This window comes from Vigna unguiculata, chromosome 3, assembly GCF_004118075.2.
Source record: "Vigna unguiculata cultivar IT97K-499-35 chromosome 3, ASM411807v1, whole genome shotgun sequence".
NCBI classification, from domain to species: Eukaryota; Viridiplantae; Streptophyta; class Magnoliopsida; order Fabales; family Fabaceae; genus Vigna; species Vigna unguiculata.
The window spans coordinates 17,756,121-17,776,443 of NC_040281.1; the positions used below are offsets into that span (position 1 = coordinate 17,756,121).

The following is a 20,323-nucleotide window of genomic DNA, read 5'->3' on the forward strand; positions in this document are numbered from 1 at the left end:
TAAGCATTCCCCACAGTGAGGAATACTTCTGAACCTCACCATCTCTTTCCACAAATACAAGAATATTCTTAACTATATATCTTTACATAAATTATAATAAGTCTCTCTTTTCATCATTTTTGTAGAAGCCTGTCGAAAACCCTAGCAACGTCAAGTATTCTAAACATATGAAGAAAAAAAAAAAAGAGCAAGAAAAAGGTATATAACTTTTTCTATGAATTTATAAGGTAGATAAAAGAATATCAATCCTTGCTGATAAACAAACTTACCGTTCAGTGCTTATTCAAGTTCAACCAATATTGGCAATAACAAATATTCTTTTCTCTAAACTAAATAATATATTGGCCTAATGTACATATAACCAAAGAAAGACTACAAAATTTCTTAAATCAATTATAAATATACATTTGGTGCATAAAAGAACCTTGCAGGACTGGTGTTTGACTGGATTCACAAATTCTTTGGTTGGAGAATAGTTGGAAATTCCAAGTAGATAAAGGCACATGTTAACGTAGCCAATCACGAAAAAACCAGCACTCATGCTATAAATATAGGCCAACTTAAAATGCTTCAATGACTTCAACTTCTTGAGTTTTAGATTTGCCTTTTGGACGACCAGACCGTCTCACGTCTTTTCCGGATAAAAATTCAAGGGCTTTTTCCAGGGTCACATCAGTTGGCTTGATATTCTGAATGTCAAATTCAAAAGAAAAAAAAAGTCTTACAATACGAAAGGAAAACTCAGCCAACTCAGTTTAAACGAAAATAATGAAAATGGATGTGTTCGGTTACCGATTGGAAAATAAAGAAACTGATGAGTTGATGAAAATATTACATTTTTGAAAGTCCCACTTCAACTAGGATAAGTTATGGGAGCTTCAACTAGGATAAGTTATGGGAGTAGACATTGGTGACTATATATGTTTCTTGTCTCGGTCAAAAATAAGTTTGTATTTGACTTTTCTTATTTTTATTTCTTATATTTTTGTAAAGTGGTGTGAAGTTTGATTTAAATTCTTGCTTTGGAAAATGTAGTTGTACTTAAGTCAAAGAACATGAGAAAGTGGTCTATGTATTGTATAAATTTTTATATAATGCTATTCTCTTGTTGTCTTTAGACAGCGGTTGTGATTTTCTTTTGTCTTTGGAGTTTTCACATATCTTTGTGTATCCTTGTATTTATCTTATTTCCATGTTAACAGAGTAATTCTCGGAGATAAAGACGATACTTTTCCCAACAAAAAAAAATGTGAAGAGAAACATTTCTTTCCTCAGTCTCAGGCTTGACATTTGCTTGTCATTGTTGTTCCAACGGAAAACCATGTACACCATTTTCTAGAATGGACATCAATAGTAAAAGTGATTTATCCATTTTACTTTCGGAGCACAATCTAGATAGGGCAAAATAACTTTTTTGATATGGTTGTGCATGAATCCTATATGCTCTACACACAAGCATTCAGCCTATGATTTTCTTTCTTTTATTTTAACATGATATCTAAAATTAGGTTTACTCTGTGTCTCACCCATGAACAACCCACTAGTTACTAGAGCTACTTTCCTTTTTATCTTTTTTTCTTTTTCCAAATATTGTTCCTTTTAATTTCTGGCATTGTTCTTAGGTTCTTTCCGTCACTAACCTTTTTGCCACCACTATGTTGCCATACCTAGTCTAGTCTCACCATCGTTTTGCTTGATTGTGATCATCCAAGCTACACCCACAAAAATTGTGACGATTAAAGCTTCGACATAGCTAGACGTGCCAACCCCGACCCTCACCGCCTCTACTACCACTTCCTACTGGGTGGCATTGCTTTTGGCATCCTCTTTAGAAGCAACTAGCGGCGTCAGATTCGTCTCCCCATCCACTTTCTAGATGTGTAACTTTTATCTTGATCGAAGTTTGTTGCAATTGTGTCACCTTTTAGGGTTGTTTCTCTCTCCTAGTAATTATTTTCTCAATATACAATTATTTGTCCTCCTGCTCCTATGTCTAATCTACCAATCTATAACAACTATGTCAACGTGCATTATTCATTGGCAACTAATTATGATATTTGGGCGTTAGACATCAAAGTCAAGGTTATGTTCCACCTTATTGTGTATGCCAACCATTGAAATACCTTCTTCAGTGACCTTTGATGACCAGTCTACATTAGTATCTTAAAGTGATAATCGCCATCACCCTCGCAAGCTAGGCAAAGGACACACAATTGTTACATTGTCACAAGCTTGATTACAGAACTGACCGGTGTCATACCTTACATGGTCATGGTCGTCGTCCTCAATCTGTTGCAGTTGTTCAAGCTGCTCCCTTACAACCATCGAATTTATCAGCAAAGTCAAAACCACGAAAAACTTTGATCGTTGTTCTAATTCTTGAGCATGAGTAGAGACAAGAGGTAATAACTCATTAAATTTATGAAAAAGGGCATGTATGTTACCCAAATAATCAGCCATAGGATCTTCTGATTGCGAGGAGCAACAACATCAAACAGGTTTTGACAAACACCATAAAAACATTGAGTATCATTGCTGTATAATAATTTGGCCTATTCCCAGACTTTAGAACATGTGTCGTAAGCCTGAAACATTTGTTTTAAAGAGGATTGGATCGTATTCTTGAGAACAATGCATATATGAATCACTTTTTGAGTAAGATGATCATCAAGATATCTCTGACTCCCAAGCCAAAGTTTAACGTCTAATGGCCAAGTCGCATAATTCATGCCATCTAACTTACCAATGGGCAAGTTCACATTGACATAGTGGAGATGGCTGGTCAGACACATTGGTTGTGGTAGAAGAGATTTCAGAATTGGAAGAGGCTGTGTAAGATGCCATGGAGAAAGAGAGAAAAACCAAAAAATACCAAAGAGGTCTGACTGCATCAACAAGATCATATCCAAAAAGAGTAGGATGAGGCGATTCCGATGGCGATGAGGTCGCTTGGCTGAGGCAATCAGAACCATGTGGTCATCGGTCTGACTGACACTCCGGAAGTAGAGGCAGTGACGACGGAAAAAAAAATGCCAAGATAACCTTAAGCTCTAGTTACCATGTTGAATATTGAGAAAAACTATATAGGGTTAATCTCCCTTGTGTCTAACAAAGAGTGAACAATCGTAATTATAACAAAGAGTGAACAATGATGTCACTTGCAATAATTTCCCTCTCAAACATTACCATGTTGAGAATCGAACTTATATTAATTGTTGGATTGAGCACTTATTCTTAGGATAAAAGCTATAGGTGATAATAAAGGGTGGAACTTTTCTACTTAAGAACGTGACAGTCCAAACACCACGATTCGATTTTGACTTGACACGCCTAACGTACATCACTGGAAAATTGATGCCATCTACAATAGAAGTAACCTCTTATATTTGTTACTCAAGGGGAGGAGGTGACCTAGCTTGTAATTACATCAATCTCTTTGAGCTGAAGCAACCACTCAAAGCTAGGTTTTGAAACATATAATCATTCTTTAATCCTTGGATTAAACAAAGTGAGATTGATAATTTAGTTTTCTATTGTCATACTTCTCCCAATAAGTGTTTTTGTCTAATGTTTTATGTTGATGATATAGTTATGACACAAAATGATGCCACTCAAATTTCTCGATTTAGAGTAGTTATTCAATCACTTTCAAACCAAAGATCTTTGCTATCTAAAACACTTTCTTGTTATTGAAATAGCTCAATCAAAGGAAGGTTGTTGTAGTTTCACAAAGAAAATATGTTGTTGATATTCTTGAGGTGATAGGGTAAGAAAATTGCAACCGAATTGATAGTATCAAAACCTAAATAAGAAGCTAACAGGGGACCAAGGTGAAACCTTTTTAGATCTACAAAGATATTGAAAGCAAGTGGGAAACTCATTTATTTCACTACTCCAAGACTTGAGATCTCTTATGTAGTTGGATCTGTCAATTTATGCGGAATCTTCACAATGACCATTGGAATATTGTGATTCGCATTTTCATATATGTCAAAAAGGCTCTAGTACAAAGATTGTTGTGTGAGGACAAGAGAAATACTCAAACATTAGCGTATTGTATCTCTCGCTACCTATCATCATCAATATCAATCTTATTTTAATTCTGTATGTAGTTTCTTATAGCTTTTAATGGTTCTATGGTAGATTATTAGTATGGCAATACTGTAGCTGTTTGCATCCCAACAAATTACATACTAAAATATAGATCAACCACAATTGCATTTGCATTGTCAGGACAATCCTAAACACACGTTCAACAACTATGTCGCTATGGTTGTATAGTCAGGAGGTGAAATAAATTCTAAAACTAGAAAATGCTTAAGACCACCATCATACCTTAGGAACAGAAGCAATTGTGCGCCGATGTCTAACAGAAAACCCAACTCTTGCGAGCTTTAATATGACAGGTTGTCCATCCTTGGGATGGTTACCCTAATCACAAGCAAATGAATTAGTTCAGCAAAGACTAAAAAATGCAGACAGGGAAAGGCAAAAGGTTTATTAACATTAGGACACAAATCAAAATATCATACAAAAGAATAATATTTTGAAGGTCGAAAATTTTGAAAGAGAAAACAGCACTTCATTTAAAGTTCTCATTGTACATGTTCATAAAATATCATTCACTATGGACAATTTTTGTAACGCATTATTATTTATTAAATTAACATGAAATATTCTTTTTGAAACAGTACCCATTCACATATAACACCAACTGTATGTGGGATTATCTTATATTTATAATTGTTAAATCAATATTGTAGCATTTCGAAGAAGAATTTTAAAATAGCTCGTGAGTGTATGGGACAAGTAAACTCTAGAGGATGTGAATGAAGAGACAATATTAAAAAAATAAAGTACTAGAATACCATAATTTAGGAATGTGGCGGAGAAATTGTGATCGGACAAGTCACAGAATGGTACAAGATCGAGATAACATTTTGAATTTAATGAGATGGAATAGCATGAGCGATGTTGGTTTTTTATGCAATGTGTTTTATGAAGATTGCGGATTATGTAAACTAAGTGTGGTTTCACGTTTTAACAACCATTTCTCACTTTCCAAGAAACTAAATGTGACTAGGAGAAAGTGTTGGATTAATGTTCCGCGAAGGTCGAATAGTTTTGCAAATACTCTAATTCCTAAAGCTGCTTCCTAGGCTAAGTGATACTCTTATTCCAACAAACACTAAATGCATTTAATATGCGATACTTATAAATGAACCCAGAACGCATTACAATAAACGTGATAAGAACCTACGGCTCAAATTGAGAAGTGAGAAACATACCAATGTCAATGGGTATTGCAGCAACTCGAGTGCATCTTCAAGAGTGATAGTACCCACATCCTTGACCTGAAACAACCCAAATTGTTACTCCTTTCCTTTCATTGGAAGAGATAATAATTGGTCATATTTGCACAAGTAGCTCTAAACACAAAAAAACCTACAAGACATCAACCATAGGTTGCACAAGTACATGCGCCGCATGAGCAAACACAAATAGTCACATTAACAAAATAGTTAAAAAGGGTCCCTCCTACACCAAAACAAAAGGCTACCCTAAACAGAATAAAAATAAAAGATTTAATTGACGCATAATTAGCGAATTGCTCAAAACAGAGAAAAAGGGCAAGTAATATGTGCCTTGACAACTAAAGGTAAAATTGCTTTGTAAATCAAGTAAGTTTCAAGTTAGTGAACTATTCAGTAGCGTTCATTACAAAAACATAAGATATCTCGTCATTCTTTAACTACACATTATCTTTTGTTTCAGGGACATAAATGTAATACTTATATTAGGGTCTGATAGAGTCAAGTATGATTCTCTGTAGAATTAATGCTTCCAACAATTAAAGTGCAGCAAATTCCCAAATTTTATAATATCATAAATTCAACCAGATACATTTCTGATATATCATTTTGTCAAGATCCTTTGAAACTTGATTTTAGAGGATTCCAATTTTACAGGAAATTTAGGTGTGAACTGTGAAGGTAATATGCCAAAGTTACGTCAGGATTCTGATATTTTTTTACTATTCTCCTTTCTAGAAATATCTAACAAACATTGTGATAGAGTTTACTGTTGAAAATAGCAGATTATTAGGATAAAAATATTCCTAATATCTAAATAGTAATCAGGAAAGACTATGTTCAAAATCTTCCTATTCATTTAAGCATATATTTTTCCTTATTGGGCCAAGAAAGTTGTGTCCCATTTGTCATTTCCACGAAGACCATCATGGGGGACCTCCTAAGCCCATTCCAAATTCAATACTATATTGGACCTTTGCTTAGGGTATTTAGATTCTCGATTCAAGAGCACCTAATGACATGACTCCTTTTCCTAAGCTGTTTGACTTTAATTGAATGTCAAAATGACTAGAGTAGAACTCATTAAAGTTGCAAATGGTGATAGTGTACCTATAAGCAGATCTGAGAATATAACTTTAGAGTTGTCTATTGTAACATGTCTCAAAATTGGCCAATAGCCTTATCTCATTATTGAAACTTACAAACATGTTCAGCAGTTGTTTTTCGCTTCTTACTATCAGTTTAAGGACCTTGCCACAAGGAAGACAATTTTAATAGTTTGGAACCAAAGTGGGTGGTATCTGTTGGAGTCTAAGAACCAAAAATAAAAAATAAAAGGAGGTCATAAGCCAACAAACAACATCATAAACATGGGCAAGTTATGGCTTTATAAAAGAAGCATTGGACATCCCTTTTGTTCCCTCGTTTGTTTACCGAAGAGTTTGTTAATTCTTTCAATTGTGATATTCAATTCAACTAGCAAAGCAACGTCATACACTCTATCACAAACCGTAATGGAAAGAGTAATTTCCCATTAAATTTAAATGACTATGATGTTTAGGGACCCCTTTTAGAATCTATTTTCTGAATGCAATGGTTTGTTACTTTTATTGAAGACTAGGTTACGAAAAGTAAATGGGATATTTTAAATCCTTGTTAATTTTATTTGTGTTGTCTAGAGGCAATTTGGGTAAAGCATCTCAAATTTTTTGTATCCTAATGGTATTGCTCATGAACTAATATACATTAACACTCGTCACGTCAACAAAATGCTCCATTCCCAAAACATAATGGGGAGAAATTGTGTAACTATCACATACTTCATCAACATATTACCCACTCATGTCTTTAACAACATTAGTCATATTGAATCCCTATTGGCTTTTTCCTCTTCTGTCTTTGGATGTGTTGTTTTTGTTCACTTTAATAATCCTAATGTAGTTAATTAGATCCTAGACATCTGAAATGTGTCTTATTGTTTTCCGTCCAACAAAAAGGGATACTAATTATCATCCTCAAAGTTGTCATGTTTTTAACACCATGGGTGTCTCTTTTTTACCATTAACTTACACAGTGAGGGAAAAGACAAAAGAAAACAGCCCAACTCGGCCACAAAGCAAGACAAGTAGTGTCACCCGGAGATGAGGATCCGTGAATATAATAGTGAGGAGGTAAGTGTGTTATTGAGAATTTACCCGTTGCATTGAAAAAGGAAAAAAAGATTGAATCAACTATTCTACATGATGTCCATACTGGCAATCTCTCTAATAAGCGTCAAAGCTTTATTGTTGCCATTGATGGCTTAGAGATTCTTACCTCAGTCCAATAAGCCATGAAAAGTGAACATTAGACCCAAGCCAAGAAAGAGGAGATGATTGCATTATAAAAAAAAAATATTAACACTGGAGATTGTTGACAACCAAGAGACAAAAGGGTTGTAGGGTGCATGTAGATATTTAAAGTGAAATACAAGAAAGATGTTACAACAGACAGACACAGACAAACTGGTTGCGAAGGGATACACTGAAATTTCTAGAATTAACAAAGAGGAGACATTCGCTCCAAAGAGAAAGATGAATACAGTTCGAATTGCTTTTTCTCTGGCAACTCATTTTGATTGGCACATGTTAGATGTGAAGGATGTCTTTCTTCACGAAGCTTTAAAAGAAGTGTAAACAGAGATTCCTCTAGGGCTTTAAACTCAAAGTGGAAAGAACAAAGTATGCCTCCTAAGTACGCAGAGACATACTTTGCATTCTATATGTTCTTAGAGAAAGCACCATCGTTCACCAACTTTCTAAAATATAAAAATGATAAAAATCATGAAAATTAATTAATAAAATGCTTTTTAATAGCTCTAAGCTAAAATTAAAAAAATAAAAAACTATTAGGTGTCATTGGTACAACAAAAATTACCTAAATGTAAATAATAGAAAGAAAATAGTACATCAATTATAACAACAAACAAAACAAGTGATAGAAATTAAAAACATATCAATTTACACGAAATATTGACATTAAAATAGTTATTAGTAACACATAACATTCAATTTATAATTCGTGATTTTAATAATTATACAAAGTAAATAATTAAAAACATAAATCTTGCAAATACACTGACCAAGCATTTTGATCATCCGAGTTTGGGCCAATAAAAGTTCAGATCAGGACATGACCAGGACATGCATTAGTTAATCGAACCATCTCATTAAGCTTGACCTATTTTGACATCTCTAAACATATTATCTAGGCATGCAACGCATTTTCCTCTTAAATTTTCAAGAAAATGGAATGTCAGACTTCTATTTATGTCAGATACAAACTATTATCGGAATACATGGCAACATAGCATCGAAAATATTAAAACAGAATCAAAGTGTTGAAAACGGCAATGTGACATACATGAGACACAGAGGCTCTTTTGGGTGTGTATCCCTTCCTGTCTTCTCCGAGCTGAACATAAAAGCCATAAGGACCAGTTTTCAAAAGAACCTGAAGAAAGATAAGCAGCCCCAAAAGAAAATTAGAAGTTCGCTATAAGATGTAACCAAGAGCAGGATCAAAAACAAACCTTTTCATTTGAAGCACTGGTAACACCTAGTAGTTTTGGCTCCTCTACTCTAGTGTTTGGCTGAGGTACATCCTCTTCCTCCTCTGTACCATATAATGTTTTAGCAATGTACCTGTTTTCAGCAACACAAGAAAAACTCATCATAGATTCGTTTGTATATCTTGGTTACAAATACTAAAAATGAAGGGTAAGTCAACATCATAACGAGGTACTAGAAAACTACCAATCATAAAACTTAGATGAGATCCCATAAGCTTAGCACACGCACAATTTTCACACACTATACACTAAATGTACTTACAATTACTCGAAGGAGTATATATGAGAAAAACAGCTTGAGATATCTTATAACTTAGATATCTGTACTGGTTCAGATTCATATATAAAATATTAGGTTCTAGATAGGTATAACAGACAAGGCTTATACTCAAAAGATCATCTAAATTTTTGTAAGACATACAAGGTTGCTCTATCTAGACCTCCTCTTCAAGAGAGCCACAAAAACACTTTTTGAATATCCAATAGATGAAGAAGCCAATGACGAATGGTTGCTACGACAAGGACAAGTATGACAGTAATCATTTCAGCCACTAGAGAGAAAGTATCATTGTAGTTAAGTCTATAGATTCAAATATATCTTTTTGCCATCAATCAAGCTTTGAGGAGATCAACTTCACATTTAACTAATGGCATAGACGCATCGACACACAACTGTCTTCTTCTTGGAACTAACTCTAATGTTGTTATGTTAAAGAGTCTGTCTTTCAGTAATTATGGTTTGCCAACATCTAGGATGATCAAGTGCTTTCATCACAATTTTAGGAATAGTAATAGAAGGCCAAAATAAAACAAAGGAAAAATAGGAAGGAGACAAGCTATAGTAAATCAAAATATTGTGAATAGGATGAGGATTACGGGTAGAGCAAGTGCCTTTGCAATTACAATGGGCCAACTCGATTCATCAAGATCAAGAGCCATGGTATTAAGTGATTGTTGAGCCAACTTCACCTTGGGGCACTGAACTAATAGGTAATTAAAGGTGGTGACAATGTTTCAAGAGGATTATGTATGTTATTTTGGGTGTCACAAGCAAAGGAACAAAAGAGGGAAGAATGGAGTTGGTTCCAAAAAGGTGACATTAGTGAACATATAATACTTCATGGGTTTAGGGGAGTATCGTTGATAGGTTTTTTTGAAGTCGAAAATAGCCCAAAAAGACACATTTGATGACTTTAGATGAGAGTTTATCTAAACTTGGAGACATATAATGAACAAAACACTCAACCAAAAACACATGGAGAAATATGAAAAAGGGGTTCCTTTGGAACTAGAATGGAGGAGGGAACTTTATTGTCAAGTGAAGAAGAACGCATTTTGTTAATGAAACAAGCAGTTAGGATAGCATCACCCCGACAATGACCAAGCATATTTGCACCAAGCAATAAGGTACGAACAGTTTTGACCTGGTGTCTATGATTTCTTTTTGCTATACCATTTTGTTAAGGTGTGTTAAGGCTAGTAAATTGATACAAAATGCCATGTGAGCTTCAGAGTTTAGAGAAATTAGAGGAAACATATTCATTGGTAGTATCGCCTCACAAGATTTTGATTACTTTTCCAAATTGATTTCAAATTTCATTAAGGAAAGATATAAAAATAGACAAAAGTTCAAAACAATATTTAGTTAGCTAAATCCAATTACATCTAGAAAACTCATCAATAAACGTTACAAAATATCTAAAACCAAAACATGATACTCGGTTTGGCCCTGAATATCAAAATGGATGATACAAAAAGCAAAGTTACATCTAGATTCAAAATGATTAAGAAAAAAGATTGGACATGTTTTCCTAATAAACATGATTCACATTTAAATGTTTGGAGACTATTAAGTTCAAAACCATCTTTAATTTTAACAAATGTGGATGACTTAAGGGCAGAAATGAGCTTAAAAGACTTCAACGACATGAACTATGGTGGTCCAAAAGGATTTCAACCACTAGAAGGCGGGGCTTGAGACACACTTTCCTAGGACAGCCAAGATGATGACGACTTTGATCAGATTTTGGATCTGTGGCCACCTAGGTTAGGTCATGCTGCCCAAGACGCACCAAACCCAAGTGGCAGGTGGTGACGAACGATAGCGAACGATGGCAAACGTTGAAGGGATCACAAATTCTCTTTTGGTCAGAGACAAGCTGGTGAAGGCTTGATCCCTACCAAGGATGATGGTCCATGGCACATGCTTAGAAGAAGGGGAATTCCTTATTCCCTTTACATTGCCTTTATTTACTCTAGTTTGAATTCCATGAAGTTGGGTAGGTTGACTATTTTTAAGTTGACTTGTTAACCTTGACCTCAGGTTGATTAGTTGACTCAAAGATTAGCTTAACCTAAGCCCACATGCTAATTCAATTTTAATTTGTTTTGTAGGTTCATTAAGAGTTGAGACAATGAAGGACTAGTGGCGCATTTAAAGGGATTTTGAAGAGCACATGAGGAGGAGAGAGAAGGAGCAAAGCTTTCTAGAAACATTTAAAAAGGATGACCACATGCCTTGACCACCAAGAAGTCTAGAAAAATCTAGAAGGAGCATCCACCTTGCCTTGGCCAAGAAGGCTTCTAGAATGTGTCCATGTACTCCTTTGTTGACCTACTTTCTAGACTCTAGGTTTTGTTATTTGCATTGTAATCCTTTTAAAAACTTTGTCCTTTTGCTTAGAGACCCCTAAACACCTCTATACAAGGGGTCCTCTAACACTTGTAGGGAGAATTAAACACCTTTGTGTATCAACTATATGTGAGAGTTTCCTCCCTAGGGAGTGAATACTTTTAAGCCTTATCTTGCATAGCAATTGGCAGCACACATCCACTCATCTACAAGGTTGTCATGACGTCTAGCCTAGCCTTATAGTGACGAGCTTCTCAGATCAATCTATTCCTTCTTGCCATTTTATTGTTTTCTTCTTCCTTTAATTGTTTTCAGTTTCTATGTGTTTATGCACATTCCATTTCCTTTTTGTTTTGAAACAATCCATCATCACCTTCTCTTGATCTTTGTAAAAGAAACATTCACATCTAGATAGCATGTTATTTTAATATCCAATGGAAATTTCACTTAACTTTCTTAATCAAATCACATCATAATCAAAATAATCTTAAAAAGGAATAAGATAATCCTACATCACAAGCAGAGCAGGATCAACTTGCTTTCATGCCAATTTGAGATAAAACACAAAAGAAGATAGAATGAATGAGAGAGTGAATTGACCTTTCTTAGGAACACATAATATTCATAATGACTTTGGAGAATTTAGATAATAATAATGTATAAAAGGGAAAATAATAGAATAAGAAAGGTCATATTTAGGAACTAGGTATCACATACAACAGCTTTCCAATAAATCCTATTTAAGACAACTTATTCTAACACATACATAAGCATGCATGTATGTATGTAAGCAAATATGTGTCTGTGTATATGAATCAGTAGAGATCTAAGTATACTCTCAAGCTCTTTTTCTCATATACACTTCTTGAAGTTGGTATCAAAGTGCATTCCCATAAAGTTTATTGGTCCCATTGTGTCACTCACTATTGGACCATTATCAGACTACCACAAATATCTAGTCTTACGCTTAAAATGTATTTAGTTAAATACTCTTGATAAACAAATATGGCATATATTATGAAATGCACCACAATAAACACGTCAAATAACTTAGAGACAAAACCTACGAAACAAATATGCAATAAAATACTCACTTGCACGTTGGATGTTGATCACAACCAATAAAGTAGCCAGCACCAAATCTACTTACTTTAAAAATAAGTGTGCCTTCCATGCAACTGAAAGAGTTCACACATAAAATCAAGAGAAAATGTAATCAATATACAAGGCAACACATAACTACAAACTTAGCCTAGTATAATGACAACAATATAAGACAATTCATATGATTTATGCTTCTCACTAGTAGAGACTTCTCTAGAAAAGTTGACTATGCTCTAGTGTTGAGTCTATTGGGTAGTTATATTGTTGTTAGGCATCACAAGTCAAACTAAAAATGAATTATACTGATTGTAAAATTGAAACCGTTTTAATTAACAAAATTAATATTTCACTATCATCTGAGTATTTTCCTCTCTTTTTGTCAGCTTCTTTGAGTTTCTCACACTACCATATTTCATTGAGGTATCAAATCTTAGAACAACATAGAAAAGACGCAAATATTATGTCAAGAACCCAAAATAGAAGCTAGAGAATAGAAAATAACGATTAAGTTTAGTGGACAAAAATGAAATAATCAAGGAAAAACATTATTCATAAAGAATCTCCATCCAAGAGCAATCCTCCTTTCTTTCTTACAAAGTGTTTTAGGCCAAACTCAACCCTTAAAAGATCACTTTATAAGTTTAGTGTAAGAAAATTTGTTGCTAGTATTATCTATATAGGAGAAATTGCTCTTAAATAGAATACATAGACATAGTAACTGAAAATCTTAATTTATGATGCTCTATCCCTACAATTCAAGATCAATGATCTTTTGTATAGTAAATATAACATATAATGTCAGCCTATTAATCATCCTAATTATTAATGTAATTAAATATCCTAATTATGTAATTAACACGATAGAAAAAGATATTAACTATGTCATAAATCAAGGGATTTTGATTTTGGTTTTTGTAGGGTTTTTTTCTCTCTTTTCCTCTATGGTATCTTCCGTTGCCTCTTCCGATATTTTTTCTGCCACCACCAATTTGTATGATATGTCAGTTTATACTATGTCAATGTGCAGTTGTCCATTGATAAGTTAGATGAACTAATTATGCAACAGGTAGTTAGACATTAAACTTTGGCTTAAGAGTCGAGGTATTTTGATCATCTTACTCAAAAAGTAATTGATATTGCCCCTGGTGACTTTTCTCGTTGAAAGAGAATTGATGCTCAGTTATGCATGGTTCTCAAAAATACCATTCACTCTTCCTTGAAACAAATGTTTCGTGTCTACAACACATGTTCTGAAATATGGGAACAAGCCAAATTATTATACACCAATGATACTCAACGTCTTTACGTTGTTTGTCACGATCTTTTCAATATTGTTGCTCCTCAAAGTCAGGACTCTATGGCTGATTATTTGGGTAAAATTCAAGAGTTTTTTCATGAATTTAATGAGTAATTACATACTGCCCAAGAAATAGAGCAACGGTCAAAGTTTTTCATTGTAATGGCTTTACACGAACTTGTTGATAAATATTCGAATATTTGTGATCAAATTTTGTGTTCTCCTGTTATACCCATTTTTTCTTCTACTTGTTCCACCTTTTGCATGTGCAAAGTAATGATCGCAATTGTTTTGACAACCTAAGCCACAAGATTGACAAGTATTATGCACATGGTCATCCTCCTCAATTTGCTACTGTTGCTAAGACTGATTCTCCCTCACAATCATTTATTGTGGATGCTCCTCCATTTGATATCGTCGATAAATCTACTCTCTCCAATGAATTTCTTAAATGGTCTGACTCATTTGATATCGTCAACCCTCTGGTTGCATTGGTGGTCTGACTCAATCTTCGTCTATAGATCCTTGGGTTCTCAACTAAAGAAGAAGGAATAAACCTTCACACAAGAATATTTATGAATTATTTCTTGTTCATTGAAGAAGGAGGATAATATTTGTTTGAAATAACATTTGGCATTGTCTAAACGAACTCTTTTAATGGTTGTCTCAACTTCCTTCTGTAGAACCAACTACATGTGTAGACTGGAAATTAAATCTCCCACTTGCCTAAGATAAGGAACCAGAGTCTACACAAAACCACCTTACCCTTTAACAAATTATGTATGCTTTGAATAATTTTCACCTACCCATGGAACCTTTTTCACAAGTCTAAATACCACAATTATACCTTCTTTTGTAAGAGGCATTAATTGACAAAAAAAAATGGAGAAGTTGGAGAATCTTGTTAGTGAGATAATAAATGCATTACTAGAAGTTGTTGGTAGAATATTAAATGTATCACAAGAAGCTGATAGAGAAGCTAGAAGTTGTTAGAAGATTCTAGAGATCGCTTTGTAATTATTACTTTAGGGTTAGAGTTCTATATAGAGAGAGGTTGATCTACTGTTTCAAATTAATCAATTTGAATAAAGATCTTCTTTCTTTCATATTAATTATTTCAAGTGAGAAGAACAACATTGGAAACTAGTCACCTTACCACTTGGAAAAATACCAGTTGGTACAAGAGGGTTTAGAATACAAGACTGATAGGAGAGAGATATAAGACTAGGCTGGTGGCCAAAGGCTTCACTCAAGCTTACATTGTGGATTACTTGAAGACCTTTGAAATAGTTGCACAAATGAACACATTTAGAGTAATTTTGTCTTTGGCAGAAAACCATGATTGGAACTTGCACCAATTTGATGTGAAAAAAGCATTTCTACATGGGGCATAAAGGGCATATTAAAGCCAACATAGTTTGCAAGGTTAGAAAAGCACTATATGGGTTGAAATCGTTACCTAGAATATGATCAACCTTAAATACAAAGTTTAGGGGACCACACACCGTTGGCCCGTATTGGCCATCGGCCCAGGCTGGCCCATCTCCGCCTTCGGCCTGAGCTGACCGATCAGTCTTGATCTTCGATCTGGACCAGTTCAAGATAGCTCGGCTTGATCTTTGACTGAGACTCAAAGTGTTGTTTTTAGGGGAGCCAAACTCACCTTAGCCCTAGCCTTAACTCACTTGAGAGAGGGCTTTTGAGCCCCATAAAAGAGACTTAATGAAAAGTGGGTCAGGGCTGGCCCGTGGACCATTGGCCAAATTGACACCCCTACTCAAGGATTTGTTTTCGAGGATTAGGATAGGTTGTGTTTGTTTCCTAATTATCCAATCAATGTGTGTGTGTGTGTGTATATATATATATATATATATATATATGTTTGTATGTAATGATGTAATGATAAGAGAGAAATTATTTTCTTCTAAACTTGAGACATTCCAAAACTCATAAAATTGCAACTCCTTCAAGAGTTTTTATATGATCATATGAACTCGTATGTTATCTAAGTCATTGATTGGTATCCTGCTTTTCATCAAATAACATTTTCTAATATCCTCCCTACGACAAGCCTAGTATTCTTGAAAAATGCCAAACAAAATAAGAAACACTTGCAGAAGAACCTACAACACGTCATTCCACACTTTATTAGTTAATTCTAATACCATCCAAAAATAGAATATTTTACCTTGGACAAACCCGAGTCTGATCTGGAAGAGAAGCAAATAAAAAATCGCCAAACTTTTTTTCCAACATTTTCTCAACCTACAAAAAACCATTTCATGAGTAAAGATCCAAAAAATAAAACTACAGGTGCATGTAGAAATATTCACAATTGCCAAATAGAACATAGCAACAAATTTAGAATTTTAGATCAACAAATTCCAATCCGTGAGCGAAAACAGATGTTACACCTGATGAATATGAACATTCGAAGTACGCTCACAGTATAATTTAAATCGTGTCCAATAGTCTCTAAGGAGGCCTTTCCATTCAGTCAACCCAGCGGAAACATTATCAAGCTGGATCAAGAAGTAGACATAAGAAATACAAACAATAATAACAACCAACTAGATCAAACTGTAGATAAAAGAATCAGATTTAAATAGTGAGGGAAAACGAGTCAACAAATGGAGTCAATTACAATAATGATACAGGTTCCTATCTTTAAAATTCGAGATGACAATGGGTAGGTTATTGTAGGGTACTAAAGTATATCTACTCCTCCCAGCTTTTAAAGAAAACAAGGGCAAGTAACAGTAATGATATTCATACGCAATGGATTCCTGTACACATGAACCCAATGCATGCTATTTGTGTTGGTACTCATTGAATTCAAATCACATGGTCATGCTAATTTAAAATGCACATATAATGGAAAGCTCAAACGGGACCACAACCCAATCACAGTAGATACCTCAGTTTCCATATCAGCAGTAAAACTGTAGTCCGTGACCTCTGAAAAATGATGCGACAGAAAAGCTGAAACCTATCAACCACCCAAAAACTTGCATAAAATAAACATCATAAAGAAAGTGGTAATCAACAAGCCTAGCATGAATTAAGTCATAAAACGTATGATAGAATAGAAAAATATATCCTATTTCCAAAGAATAATATGAAAATTTATGAAAGTTAATGAATGATGAGATAAATTAAATAGAGTAAAAAAATATATTAATTGATAAGAATAGAAGATTATTATTATTTATGTTTATTATTAATATTATTATATTTATATTATTATATTATTTATATTATTGTTATTTATATTATTTTATTAATATTGTTATTTTTTTAATAATTATGAAATTAGTTTTTAATATAAATTATTATAAATGTTTAAGGAAAAGCATACTTTCCCCGCAATTCTTCCCATATGAGATGGGAAAGTTGCATTTCTTAGCTTGCAAAGTTTCCATGTTGAAAACAAACAGTGCAAGCGCCCACCGGATATTTTGATACCAGCTTTACAATGAACTCATTCTCTTTTGGGGCAAGCTTTGATTGGATTTGCTCAACCTTTTCCAAATCATTCCTCTGCATCAAGTTTCAAACTACTCATTTAGGGGGCATGGGGTTACCAAACTCTCCATTAACTAAAAGCTAACTTATTTTGGACAAGTATGTCTCATGATGTTCAAAATTGGGGGAATCTGTCACTTGATTCATGTTGTGGTTACCTGATTTTCCAAGGGCAGTCACTTGAGTGCCCTTACTTCACATTAGGGTCATTTCCCCATGTACGGACACAACTTCATGGTTTTTTTGGATTGGAACTCATTTTCATCAATCAATTTTGGTGTAATTTGTTAAAAATTGCGGTGCTAAATCATGCATGAGCACATCCTACCACATCACAAATCCCATAGACAAATGGAAGTCCTTAGAAGAGTGATCCAACAAGACCTCATTGCACATGACTGCAAATTTATGAAGTCATTGATGATAAACCACCATCCTCTTCGTTTGTTGGCTCTTCTTTGGTGGAAGTAATGGAAGCCTTACTATCAACTAGCGAAAACCTCCATGCTCTACTCACCCACCGACTCACTAAGGTCATAGCTGCTATTAAATTTAACATGGATGCAAAGCAACATGATGTGCAATTACAAGGGATTTTTTATATGTCAAATTTCGCCATTACTAATGGCATTCAACGGTTGGTACTTTTTACATAGAAATTCCAAAAGGTTTTATGTTTTCTTCTAGATTACTCAACATATTGTGGTTGTGCTTAGAAACTCTAACAGCCAAACACTTCAAAGATTGACTTACTATTCCACTATTCTTTATTGAAACCACATCAAGGCCCTCATGCCCTTGCCCTTGCTCCTTTTCTAATAGGAATGGTTTTGATCCAGTAAAGATACCAGCTAGGAGAAATAGGCCCATATTTGTCCTTATGATGAGTGCATGAAGGAACACCAAACAATGAGCAGAACCTATCATCCCAAGAAGAATACCCAGAAACCTGAAAAGACATGTTCTTGCTCAAAAAAAAAAATAGTTCGTTAATTTCTTTATTTTGTATTTGTTGGACTTGCAATTAAGGGTTTCTTTTCTTGTAATTCATAAGCGTAAATAATAGTTTGTAGAATACGACTAGGGTTATTTCCAAGCCAGCCAAGGAGGGGAGTATACTTGGAACTTGATGGGTACAAAGAGGAGAAAAGGAAAGCATGTACTATAAAAGTAAGCATGGAAACCATAACCAAGCATGTTCCTTGCAACATAGGATTTGAATTTTGAATTTGATTCAAATTTTCTCACTTGAATTCATGGCCAAGCAAAGATAGATGCATCTAGATTAAAAATTTGCATTTCATTCCATGTTAATTAGCATTTGAATTTAACCTTTGTTTGGATTAGAGGATGGATTTGAGGGAGTGGAAAAGGATGGATTTGAGGTGAAAAAGAGATGAATTAAAGGAAAGATGATAAGAAATGAAGGAAAATGAGAGAAAAGTTTATGAAAGTTTGAGTGATTTGATTAATATAGATAATAAATAGAAAATTAATAGATGAAATTATACGATCAAAATACCCCTATGGTAAAAAATATTTATATTATTATTATTTTTTATTATTAAGATATAAATTTATTTATATTACTACTATATTTTTTTATTATTATTACTATTTTAGAAATTTATTTTAATTACGATTGTTAATATTATTAATTTTTATCATCATGATATAAAACTTCTTTATAATTTTATTATTATTATTAATTTTTATATCACAATGGCATCTCTCCCCAACAACCTTTCTTCCCCTCCTCTCTCCACACCAGAGTCGACTCCCATTCAACCATGCATGCACCATCAAACCAAAGGACTCTCTGTCATCCCATGCATACATTCATGAAACAAAGCAAGAGCAGAAACGTAAATGTGTTATTTACAGCTGGTTTTCATTGCAGTTCTTTCACAAAAGTAGGGGGCCCATTTTAATGAACTCCCCCTTTTCCATCCTCTTAAATCAATACAAATTGATAAAATCAAACAAGGATGAGGATGTGCATGTGTCTCCCCTTGGTAACAATACATCTTTTGAAACAAACACAGGATTAAAGATGGCTTCTCCCATAAGTAGCCACCCTAGCTCTTCTAAGACAACTTTTGAATATATTGAATCAGAGAATTCATTTCTAACACTTAGAGTGTGTAAAGGATATTCTAGACTCTTATCATAATTCTTAGGAGGTAAGTGGTGATTCAACATTAAGCCTTATCTAGGAGAAGCATGGAGTTGCTTTCTACTTCAACAAATGGCACACCTTTCTTCATTCCATCCTAAGTCTTTTCATCTTTTATTAATCCATCCACCCATTTCATATTCAATCCTTATTCGTATTCTAGTTCTTTTGTTACTACAATGTTCTTGAGTTAATCTCAATTTGTGATTAGAATTGTTGACTCTAAAATGAACATGAAATCATTTCATGAGAATTTCAGTTGAGGAGATTCAACTCTTGTTTAATTCATGTTCTTATGCTTATATGCTTCCAGCCTACATGTATCCTATGACAAGGTGCATATTTCGTAGGATGGTACTGAGAGCAATGAGCCCAAAGGCACATCTAAAACACACACAAGGGGACCTTTGTACCTAGATGCATATCTAGAAAGGTTTAAGTGGCATGTAAGGAATTTGTACACAGTCGAGTTTGCCATAACTCCCATCTACATTAATTCCTTTTGCACTTTCATCCCTTTTGTTTCCTACAAATGTGGTGAGCCAATGGTTGTTATTGTACTTAGTTAAATACTCTTTTCACTAATGAAAGAAGGAAATGAGGGATTATTCTATTATTCTTTCTTTTGTATTAGTCAAAAGGTTGTTTGTCCTTAAATTTTGCCCAA

The 20,323-nt window shown here is 34.2% G+C and overlaps 1 protein-coding gene across 3 annotated transcripts in view; it reads right to left on the minus strand.

Annotated features, from left to right (window-relative positions):
- Positions 1-228: 228 nt before the first annotated feature.
- LOC114178510 (DNA topoisomerase 1) overlaps positions 229-20,323 on the minus strand; it is a 36,032-nt gene continuing 15,937 nt past the window's right edge. For all 3 annotated transcript variants that reach the window (XM_028064458.1, XM_028064455.1, XM_028064454.1), the window contains exons 14-22: positions 16,873-16,944; positions 16,370-16,477; positions 16,144-16,220; positions 12,649-12,732; positions 8,884-8,995; positions 8,715-8,804; positions 5,289-5,354; positions 4,336-4,431; positions 229-689 (exon numbers count right to left, since the gene is read on the minus strand). In XM_028064458.1, the coding sequence (XP_027920259.1) occupies positions 561-689; positions 4,336-4,431; positions 5,289-5,354; positions 8,715-8,804; positions 8,884-8,995; positions 12,649-12,732; positions 16,144-16,220; positions 16,370-16,477; positions 16,873-16,944 (834 nt within the window). In that variant the 3' untranslated portion in view covers positions 229-560. The remainder of the gene's footprint in view (positions 690-4,335; positions 4,432-5,288; positions 5,355-8,714; positions 8,805-8,883; positions 8,996-12,648; positions 12,733-16,143; positions 16,221-16,369; positions 16,478-16,872; positions 16,945-20,323) is intronic.